General features: G+C 35.8%; 1 protein-coding gene across 1 annotated transcript; it reads left to right on the plus strand.

The window, feature by feature from the left end:
- LOC107640759 (probable receptor-like protein kinase At1g11050) lies at positions 2,142-9,704 on the plus strand. Its single transcript, XM_016344258.1, has 3 exons — positions 2,142-2,228; positions 8,936-9,159; positions 9,266-9,704. The coding sequence occupies exons 1-3, from the start codon at positions 2,142-2,144 to the stop codon at positions 9,702-9,704; spliced, it is 750 nt and encodes a 249-aa protein (XP_016199744.1).

Consider the following 11,958-nt stretch of genomic DNA (forward strand, 5'->3'; position numbering starts at 1 on the left):
TAGCAAAAACGGACAAGAGTTTGTGCTTGTATCGTTTGAGTCCTTGAAGAACACTTGAAGAATAGTGTATGAATGATGAGATAAGAGGCTAAAATGCAGGTAGTGTGTGCAGAATTTTCTCTCTTTCTCTCTCAAGAATTTGGTCAAAAGAGTGTAAAAATGTGTAAAGTGTTTGGTGAATTTTGTGGCAAATGCTTCCTTGAATAAAAAATCAAAGTCTTAGTGAATTTATGATGGTAAAAGGGGCTGGAATTTTTGTGATAAAGGGCTGAGCTTCAATGAATAAGGGGTGTGAAAATGAGGAAGCTTACTCAGCGCTTAAGTGCCGAGCTTATCCACACTTAACTGCAATTAGTTACTCGAGGTTAAAAATACAGCAGAGAGGGGTGAAAGGTTGAGATAGTCTCGGTCCAGAGGCTGAGAAGGAGAGACAAGTTACTTGGGTGGCAAGTAAGAAGATTTGGGGTCTCTAGGAGTCATTTGCGGAATACTAATCAGAAATTCGATTCAGGTAATTTTTACCCTGTGGCAAAATAATTAATGCCTAAGATTTATTCTTAAAGAAATAAATCATGAATGAATGGTTAATATTAATCTTGGGACACAATTATCAAGGTAGAAATTATTTTTACCACTGGTTTCAAAACTTTCGATTACAAGAGTTTTTCTCGACGCATGCAAAACCGTTACTAAAAGTGAATTTCTGGCTCAAAAAGTATCTAGTGAAAAACTAAACCAATGGTAATCTAATATCTATTATTTACTAGTCAAACTTGACTTAGGAAGAATTAATACCCTCATAAAGTCAATTTTGACCTTATTAATAGCTTTTACTTTTTAATTTTAATTTTTTTCTTTTTTCTTTCTTTTTTTTATTTTTATTTTTTTTACCATTGGGTCAGCCTCACCATTTCTTATTGGGCCGTGATTCTAGATTTTGCAAAATAAATTTTAAAATAGCCAGAAAAGTCTACTTACCGAAAATTGAGTTCTTACAGGCTACATTTCCAAGAACAAACCTCCATTTACTATGAGCAGAGTAGGAGGGAGCACGATGGAAGCCATGGGAGTACGACAGAGGCCACGAAGCAGAGCAGAGCAGACACACCAACAGCGCAGAAAAGTGCATCGCAGACCAAGGACAACGAACGATGACGACGGATGCTCACGCTGCCAAGGACGATGACGACAACACCGACGCAGATGGACGAATAGAGGGGAAATGCCACTGACTTCAGAGAACAAGCTGGTTAGGATTCTTTAATTTTGGGACAAAATGCTAAGTGTGATTATGGTATTTTGAAAAAATAAAAGTGGGTTAAATTAGCTATTCTAACCTAATTATAAAAATATTCGACTTTTGAACAGAATATTATGTTATCTCAAACGGTTTTGTCATGATGAGGACTAAATTGAAAAAAATTTAATGTTTAGGAACCCAATTGAAAAGAAAAAAAGTATAGGGAGCTAATTAAAAATTCGGTAAAACAATAGGGACCTGCAGAATAATTAAACCTTTAGTTTTCTAATCTTAGTGGATTTAGGTTGATTAATTTAGGTTAGATTCAATACATTAGGTTTTGAATTGTTGAAGTGTTTGGAATTCTCTAATTTTGTTATTTCCTGCGTTGATGATTATTTTGCTGAGATTGTTTGCTACTTATTTAATTTAATTTAGGTTTGATTAGAATTTCAATTTCAAATTTGAATCAGTTTCAAAGTTTGTTTATTGTTAATTTTCTAATCTTAGGGGATTAGGTTGATTAAGTTAGGTTATATTCAATACATTAGGTTTTAAATTGTTGAAGTATTTGGATTTGTCTAATTGTATTAATTGCTGCATTGATGACTGTTTTGCTGAGATTGTTTGATAATTTGATATTTGCAGACATGACGATAGGCAGAGGTGCTGCGGATCAAGCTGCTGGTTATGGTCGTAGCCGTGGTCGGGGTAGAGGGAGGATTTCTTCCGGTGCCCCAGGACTTTTGGATCCTCTCCTTCTACTCCGACCACACCGGTGACACCACAGGTTGCGGGTTTAGTGGACCAGCTGTTCATCATGGTCCCTAACCCAAACTACGTGCCTCTGTCTACAGCGATGACGCCACTTCCTACCAGTTAACAGCCCGCATCCACGACAATGCCGCCTCTAGGGACAGATGCTATGGCCCCAGAGTTCAGCCATGGAAGTGAGGCAACAGTTGATGCCCCTCCATCACCTCCTATCGTATAGTTGCACATTTGGCTTGATGGGGTACAGGGTAAGTATCACATTCAGTCTCATGTATTTCCTGTTTATGGTTGCCTAGTTATTGTTTTAAGTTCCAATGACTATGATTCATGTTTAGTGGATTTAGGTTGATTTGATTATTCTTTTAAGTTCCAATGATTATGATTTTTTTTAGTGGATTTAGGTTGATTTTGTTAATCTTTTAAGTTCTAATGATTATGATTCTTGTTATGTATATTTAGGATGATTTGGTTATTATTTTTAAGTTTCAATGATTATGATTTCTTTTTAGTGGATTTAGGTTGATTTGGTTGTTGTTCTTGTTTATGGGTTGTTGTTAGGTTTGTGCCGAACAACAACACCTATACTCAGGAGATAACTAATGTCATCAAGCTGATGTACCACCATCCCTGGCCCAGCTACACGAAGATCCCGCTGAGACCAAGATATGATGATTTCAGGAATAGGCGGTAATTACTTTTTTTAAGTTTCAAACCTTTTTAGTTTAGATTTATATCTTCTATATTGCTTAACTAATTTCAAAGTTTCTTTGTTGCACTTGCACTTTATATGGGCCCCTGAGCACGATCTTGCCATCAGAAAGATATTTGACCATAGAATGGGTCGGAAACTCTAGCAGATGCTGGATGATGTTCGTCAGGGGTGGGAGCAACGAACGCATGGGGCTCCGACCAGACATAAAGAAGGCTCTATTTGTTTTGGGAAACTAATGAGGGGTTCTGGCATCGGCGTCTCACCAACGGAGCTAACAGGGCCCCAGCCAGGTTGTCCAAGTATACTGGCAGCTAAGCGACCTTCATGAAGACAAAGTCCAGGCTAGTATGTAAAGTGACTTTAATTTTGTTAACAACTTAGTTATATTCTTCTGCATATCAATACTAGGCATCCTGATCATATTGTTTTAATGCAAAAAGTGTAGTCGAAGTCGTTGGATTGCGAGGCGACATTGGAGGAAATGCTTAAGTAAACCCACACGCTAAAGGAGAATGTTGGGCGGAAAAATCGTCAGTAAAGAATTTCACAAAATAAGCGCGTTGTAAGTATAGATCTAAACCGACAATTAACCCTCAATCAAATTTAATTTGTTTGTCATTTAAGCAAACCCAATAAAAATAACCGAAGTATTAAACCTCGGGTCGTCTCCCAAGGAATTGCAGGGAGGTATGTGACTATTGGTTATGAGATAGTATATTTTTGGGTTTTTGAAAGGTTGAACAAGGAATGTAAATGACAAGAAAATAAACTAATAATTAAGAAAAGTCTTAACAAGTATTGAGAATTGGAATTCCTATCCTCATTGTCATCATCAATTATGATAGTAATTGTCCATTGCTCCCACTTAGTTAACCTCTAACTATGAAGGAAAGTCAAGTGGATAAATCAATTTGATTCCTCAAGTCCTAGTCAACTCTCAAGGAAAGACTAGAGTTAGTGGAATTCAAATCAACTAGCAAGTCTCAAATTCCAATCAATAAAAGCCCTTTGATAATTCAAGAGTCTCCAATTAATCAATCCAAGTTAAGAATAGGAAAATCTAACTTAAAACCATCCCAAGCATTTTATCAAATACTTGGAAGGCGCAACATAAAAGCATAGAAAAGCAATAAGAGATAATAAAATCCAAACAACCAATTGAAAGCATAAATAACATAAATTGAAGAAAGCAATCATAAATATGAAATACCTCAAATTGCATTAAAAAGGAAATCAAATCTAACATGAGAATTCATAAACTAAATGGGGAAAATAAAGTAATCAACAAGGGAAATATATGAACTAGAATGCTAGAACAATTAAAAGTAGAAGAGAAACTAAGTTAAACTAAGTTAGAATTCAGAAATTGAGAAGAACTAAAAGGAACCCCTAAAACCTAGAGAGAGGAGAGAGCCTAGAGAGAGGAGAGAGCCTCTCTCTAGAAAACTACATCTAAAATCTAAAATTATGTGAATAAAAGTTGTGAATCAATGATTCCCCCACTCTGCAGCCTCTAATATGTGTTTTCGGGCTTGGAACTGGGCCAAAAACAGTCCAAAAATCACCCCCAACGATTTCTGATATGTCCAGCACGTGGCTTTGTCACGCATACGCGTCGCTGAACTTTCGCAAGGTCACGCGTACGCGTAATCCATGTGTGCGCGTCACCTAACTGGATGGCAACTATGGTAAATTGTATATCATTTTGAAGCCCCAGATGTTAGCTTTCCAACACAACTAGAACCGCCTCATTTAGACCTCTGTAGCTCAAGTTATGATCAATTTAGTATGAAGAGGTCAGGCTTGACAGCTTAGCAATTCCTTCAATTTCTTGTATTCCTTCCACTTTTGCATGCTTCCTTTCCATCCTCTAAGCCATTCCTGCCCTATAAACCCTGGGAACACTTAACAAACATATCACGGCATCGAATGATAATAAGAGAGGATTAAAATTAGCAAATTTAAGGCCAAAGAAGCATGTTTTCAATCATAGCACAAAATTAGGAAGGAAAATGTAAAATATGCAAATTATATGAATAAGTGTGAGTTTAGTGGATAAAATCCACTCAATTTAGCATAAAATGTACCACGAAATAGTGGTGCATCAAATCTTCTCACACTTAAACATTAGCATGTCCTCATGCTAAGCCCAAGAGAAGGTATAAATGAGTGAAGAGGAATGGTAAAACTTATGAAATGCAACCTATCTATATGAATGCAACTAAATGTAAAAATACTTCTACCTAATTGGTTAAAAGTAAACAAATTCTCCAAGACAAACATAAATCAGATTCTACTAATTCAAATCACACAATAAGAGACAAGTAAACTTGTAAGAAGATAGCTCATAAAAGTCGGGAACACAGAATCAAGCATTGAACCTTCACTGGAAGTGTATATGCACTCTAATCGCTCAAGTGTCTAGGGTTAATTCACTCTACCCTCCTCTAGTCATGCTTTCTAAAACTTTGTTCTTCATCTAACCAATCAACAAATATTTAATGTACAAATAGAAACATCATGAGGACTTTTTAAGGTTGTAATGGGGCTAAGATATGGGTGAAGATACATGTATGGCCAAGTGAGTTATACTTTGAATCTTTGACTAACCTAAATTCTCACCTAACACACACACATACTCTATATAATTCTAAAATCGTGCCTAGCTACCAAAAAATCCCACTTTTACATCAGATACTCATGTATCAATTTTTTATTTCACCACATATGCATTGATCTTTTTATTGGACTTAACATTGGGGTAATTTTGTCCCCTATCTATTTATTTCTTTTCTTTTCTCTCTTTTTTTTTAATTATAAATAAAAACATAATATATCAATGCATATGGTTTCTCTGATTTCACATGAGCAAGCACCCAAATTTCCAATATTTGTCAGTAAAAACACAACACATTCTCATCAACCTAAGTTTCCACATTTCCCCACACTTAGTTGACACACAATCTCTATCTTAAGCTAACCAAAGATTCAAATGGGATAATTAATTATTTTTCTGCTTAAGACTAGTGATGTGGTAAAATACAGAACAAATGGGGGTTAAAAAAGCTCAAAGTGGCAAACAAAGGTAAATGGAATGGTAGGCTATTTGGGATAAGTGAGCTAATATCAATTGATGGCCTCAATCATATGTATCCATGCAAATACACTAAACAATGGACATATAGAATGGAACAAACTATAGATTGTAATCATAGAGAAGAAAACACACAAGAATAAAAATTCATGGTTAAATAATGTAACTATATAATTAAGCTCAAAAACTAACAGGGTGTGTGTTCTTAGCTCAAAAACCATGTTCCAAATTAAAATCTTCAAACAATTTTAACAAAAAATGTTTTAATTTAAATTAGTAAAATTCTATAAAAAGGGTCTTGAAAAAAAACTTATCACTCCAACCAAGTAGTGGTAGAAGAACATGCACAAAATCAAACAAACATGCAATCAAACATGCAAATGCAACAACTAATTTAACAAGGAAAATTAAAAATTGGTGTTGAAATAGGAAATAACTAACCCACGGAAGTCGGTATCAACCTCCTCATACTTAAAGATTGCACCGTCCTCGGTGCATGCTAAGATGTGCAAGTGGACGGATTGCTCCAACTGACGCTTTTTTTCCAAAGAATGTGCAGGTCGACTTGTCGGTTGCCCCATTGATAAGCTTTTTTTTTCCCTTCCCGGTGGCCATCCTGAAAGAAGAGAAAAGGGAAGAAAAGTAACCCGGGAACAAAGATAGAAAACAAATAAAATATGGGTGGGTTAATGCCAAATAACGAGAGTCTCAATTACATGGTAGCTACAACATGCAAGTGAGAAAATAGTAGAAGCAAATGGCATATCAATAGTGCAAAAATTGCAACAAAGGGGAAAAGATAGTGGGTAATGAAAGACAATATAAATTCATGTCAATGCAAAAGGAATACAGGTATCATAAAAAAATTGGCATTGACAGATAAATAATATCACCCAACAATGTAAAACAAGTCACTAAGCACTAAAATAATACCAGAAAAGATACAACAGTTGAATAAGAATATTTAACACCAACGGAGAAAATAATAAACGTAGAAAAGAAAATAAAAACATGAACAAAAATTAAAATGCAAGGAAGAAAAGTATGCAAATGCAGTAAGTAAAAGAATTGGAAAGAGAATATGGATGAGAATCTAAAGAAATGAAGAAGAAGAAAGTAAGAAAGGAGGAAAAAAGAGGGAGAATTGATAAGAGAGCAAGAAACGGACGCGACGCATGCGCGTGAAAACAGAAACGGCCATGCGACGCGTAAGCGTCGCCCACGCGTACGCGTGGGTGGCCAAAAGTGCACACTGACGCATGAGATAATATCTAAAGTTGTTAAGTTGGTGAGATATCAAATCTGAGTCAAGGCTAAACCTAAGAAGGTTTGAGGCAATAATATCTAGGGCTCTTAGATTAGTGAGGAGGCAGTCTGAGTATGGCTTAAGAATGTCAGGAGAATATATAATATTCTTAGGTTGATAGGATATCTAATCTAAGCCAATGCTTAGCATGAGAAGGCTTATGGTAATAATGTGTAAGGTTTTTATATTAGTGAGCAGCTAATCTGAGTCTTGCCTGACAAGGTCAAGAGAATATCTAAAGTTTAGATTGGTAAAGTATTCAATCTAAGTCACTTCATAGCCTCGAAAAAGCTTAAGAGAATAATAACTAAAGTCCTTAGATTGTGTTGCAGTTTAGTCTGAGTTAATATTGTAGCTTGAGAAGGCTCAATACAAATAATATCTATTGTAAACTTATTCTAATAGTGTACTTTTCAAGTTCTCCTGAGGACTAGAAGTAGGCATTTTTAGGTGAACCATTATACATCCATTGTAGATAACTTGTTCTTCTTTTGCAAAGTAATGAAAATGCTATTAACTTCATGATATCTCAGAAAGTATTCTGATAATTTAAAAATTCAAATATAATTTAATAATTCTGTTAATATATCATCTAATATTTGCTCAAGTCTGTCAGTGAACTAAAGAATTTTTCCAAAGTAATAAAATCAAACTAGCTACCTTCTTAACCTGAGTAGGTCAAATCTTAAATGAAAACAACCTCAAAAGATAAGCTAAGTAACCTTACTACCTCAAAATCTGACTAACTACCTCAAAAAAGATATTACACATTTCAGAAACTCGATTGTTCCACTTCCACTCATGAATAAATTGAAAGCGGAAAATCACTAACCTCAGAAAAGCGTCCCTACTTCTAACATTTAATATTAAAGTGTACTCAAAAAAGCGTCCCTACTTCTAACATTTAATCTCAATTGACACATAGTACAATACAAAATTACCATTCTTGCCAAAATATGTTAACACAAGTAAAACGTAGTTTGACTTTTATCACCTTTTGAAGTATGTAAAGGCAGAGATAGAAGAAGGGTTTTCAGTGGATCTTTAATACAATTGGTTTTTAAATGAGTTAATAATCAATTTCGTCCCTGAAAGATACCTCGATCTCCATTTTCGTCTATGAAAAGTCAAAATTAATCAAAATCGTCCTCCAAAGATACCTTACCTGATCACGTTCGTCCTTCCATCATCTCCCTAGCTGAGTTGACAAACATCCGCTGACGTGGGCCGTTAACTGCCAAGGTGGCAGAGAACAAAAATGACGTCGTTTTGGTAGAAAGAGCTCCTAGGGTTGAAACGTCGCCGTTTTTTCTTCAGACGAGGGATTCAAACGTTCACCATGGCAGCACTTTCACCTTCACCTTCTCCTTCTTCTCCTTCAACATGCCCCCATCGACTTCAGCTACGTTAAGAGAGTTCCATGGAACCCTTCAACATGTGAGAATTTCCACTTTTTATCATCAAACTTGAGCAACTATTGCACCTCGCTCTTATCTCTAATCGGAATAGGGTTCGCGCAGTACCTTAAAGCAACTACAAATTTCAACCTCCCAAAACATGAAACCTCAACCTCATGCGTCCATGATTTCCAGTCTCAGCTCAATTCATTGTCTCTCCAAAACAACCTTGTTGACTTGTGCTTTGACCCTCACTAGTTCGTCATGTCCCGAAACGTCTGCACAGGAATTGAAACCCTAACTAAAAGATTGGGACAAGAAGCTTGGTCAAATCACGCCTCTTGCTACTAGTTGCAAACAAGACCTCACTGATCTTTCGCTATGTGATGTGTGTCTTACTGCGGGGTTTCAGGTGCAGCATAAACTTGTCTCCATTGATGGTAATGCTTCTCACTCTGAAAATTGTTTCAAATTTACTATTCTATATGCTGTTGCATTTGTGAATCAGTATGGATCTGAAAGTAATGGTGCCATGAGTTGCATCTTTGGTATGTCACTTTACCCACAGGGTGGTGGTTCTTGTGGGAAAAGTCACCAGGGTTTGGTTTTTGGGTTAACTGGTGTTGGTGTTGCTTTGTTAGTTATGTCTTGTTTGTTAGGGGTTTATGTTTGGTATGATAGGAAGGTTAGGAGGAAGAAGCTTAATGATGATGCAATTCTCAACCAAGAATTTCATTGGCAGGGGTGGATTTGGGCTTGTTTTCAAAGGGATTTTGTCCGATGGTTCAGTCGTGGCGGTTAAGAGGATCTTAGAATCTGATTTTCAAGGGGATGTGGAGTTTTGTAATGAGGTGAAGATTATTAGCAACCTGAAGCAACGGAATCTGGTGCCTCTTCAAGGCTGTTGTGTAGTGGATGATGATGATGAAAAATTTAATGACAGGGGAAGCCAAAGGTTTTTGGTTTATGATTACATGCTGAATGGAAACCTTGAAGACCATCTGTTTCTGGTGAGTGAGCAGCAAAAGTTGAAAAAATCGCTGACTTGGCCTCAAAGGAAGAGCATAATCTTGGATGTGGCAAAGGGGCTGGCTTATCTGTCGTGCGATGCATGTGTTCACGGTGATGTATTTATCGTTCAAATTCATATTAGGGTTTCAGGGACTAATGGGACGTCTTAAACAAGAGTTATCTTGTCATTAACAACATGCTACAGCCTGGCGTTTGCCACCTTGGCAGTTAATGGCCCATGTCAGCGGACATTTGCCAACTCAGCTAGGAAGATGACGGAAGGACGAACGTGATCAGGAAAGGTATCTTTGGAGGATGATTTTGATTAATTTTGACTTTTGGGGACGAAAATGGAGATCGAGGTATCTTTCAGGGACGAAATTGACTAGCTATTAACTCGTTTTTAAATTATGCTGTGGTGCAATTTGACTCAAAGTTGTAGCCTCGGATGGCTTGGTGCGAATAATATATTTTCAACACTCATTCTATTACTGAAACTTTTAAGTTACTTTAGGGCTAGACATATGCATTTTAAGCCAAATCCATACATATTACTTGCGTACTCGCTTTGAATCCTTACCCCTTGTATTTACTGCTCATTTACTGTACATTTAGTTATTTCGAGTTTAGAAGCTACTATTTCTTTTGAGAAACCTTAGATAACTCAAAAACTATTTTTAAAGCGCGTATGAAGTCTCCTGAAGACCTCAAAAGACATCTTTATGAAACTCTTATCTCAAAATATGCTTTAATGGACGTAAAATTAGCTTGCAATCTAAACACGCTAACTTATATTTCGCTGCACACAACTCAAAGACTTGAGAAGTTTTTAAGTTCTTTTTCATATGAAAAGAGAATCAAGCATGATTCAACTTTTAAAAACAGAGCTTAAACATGATTCAATCACTCTTCTCATAGACATCTAGCCATTTTAAATTTTGTATATTACTAATAAACTTTATTTTATCATTTTAAATTGTGTTAAAAAGTACGGAGTTTATTAATAATTAACTTACATAATTTTAGTTTAATTAATTGAGTTTTTCGAATCTTGCTTTCGATGAAGTTGTGTGTGAAAAATATGCTTTTCATTCTTCTAATTATTAATTCTTAATATCTGTTTATGCCATTTGATACCATGATAAAATTTCTTTAAGTATTTCAGGGTTAAGGTACTTCAACGGAAGCAATTCAAAAGTGTAGCTATCTGGAAGCTTGCTTAAGAGAGATTCTCGCGCGAGAACAATTTTCTCGCTTAATCGAGATTCTCGCGTACGTAAAGTTAGTTTCATGCGTCTTGATTAATGAAGCATGTGAATTCACATTTTGAGCTCCCCAAGAGCCTTCAATAGTTGTATGAGATTATATTTTAAAGCCAAGACTTGAGAGGGGGAAGGAACACTACATCATACACACTCATTTTTACAATATTTTTAGGTTTTAGTTGGATTCTAGAGAGAGAAGCTCTAACTTCTCTCTAGAATTTCTGGGGTTTTACTTAATTTTCTCTGTAGTTCTAGGTTGTAGTTTTATTTAATTGTAGTTTTGCTTATAATTTCTTGTTTTATTACTCTTGTTACTTAAAATTTCTTGTTACTTTTTCTATCTTGCTATTTTAAGTTTTTGTGGGACATCCTTACTACCAGATATCACGCTTCTGGCTATGCCACTCTGATAGCTAAGATATACGATGACTCTATACTTAATAATAAAACATGGGCCTTTGACTCAATACCGGATTGCTATTTCTTTGAGAAACTGAAAGTTCTTTTTACTTGAAAATAAACATGCATATACATATGTACAAAAATTTTTATACAAGTAACTTATAAATATTATATACATACAAAACATACAACTCCTATCCCTCTTACACAATTATAATGACAAAGGCGAGGGGGAAAAAACTATGAATAATATATATACAAACCGACATAGCATGGCTAAGGACTTAGCAAAAAATTCATTAGTTTCCTCGTCTATCCTGAAAAGAGAAGTCTGTAGGGGGTAAGAACATCGTCCTTGCAGCTTCTCAGTAGAGGGTTTAAGAATTGTCATAAGAGGATACATATAAAAAGAAGAACAGAGTTTGAAAACAGAGATCTTCGTTTGTCTTATGAATCTTTTTAAAAACGTGACATTTACTTATCCAATATTCCAAGTTCCCTTCTTTAATTATAAGAATTTTCAAAGATAAAATAATATTCCATGACATAATCAAGTGCGGCCTCCGGCCCAACATGTAAACAAATCTCAGCCTCCGGCCCAACATATAAAATAATCTCGACCTCCGACCCAATATATCACGACCATACTATCATCAAAAGCATCAATTCATTCACCAATACTCAGTTTTAAGATAAATCAATCACAAGCACAAACAATACAAGGCAAACACAATCAGAGAACAGTTACAGCAAGTAC

The sequence above is a fragment of the Arachis ipaensis genome, chromosome B05 (genome assembly GCF_000816755.2).
Source record: "Arachis ipaensis cultivar K30076 chromosome B05, Araip1.1, whole genome shotgun sequence".
NCBI lineage: Eukaryota > Viridiplantae > Streptophyta > Magnoliopsida > Fabales > Fabaceae > Arachis > Arachis ipaensis.

Excerpts from the sequence above, each read along its gene's own strand:
- LOC107640759 (XM_016344258.1), top strand. The coding sequence starts at position 2,142 with ATGCCGCCTCTAGGGACAGATGCTATGGCCCCAGAGTTCAGCCATGGA. Across the intron at positions 2,229-8,935 it reads CCCCTCCATCACCTCCTATC|GTGCAGCATAAACTTGTCTC; the intron begins GTATAGTTGCAC and ends GCGGGGTTTCAG. Across the intron at positions 9,160-9,265 it reads ACTGGTGTTGGTGTTGCTTT|GGGTGGATTTGGGCTTGTTT; the intron begins GTTAGTTATGTC and ends TTTCATTGGCAG.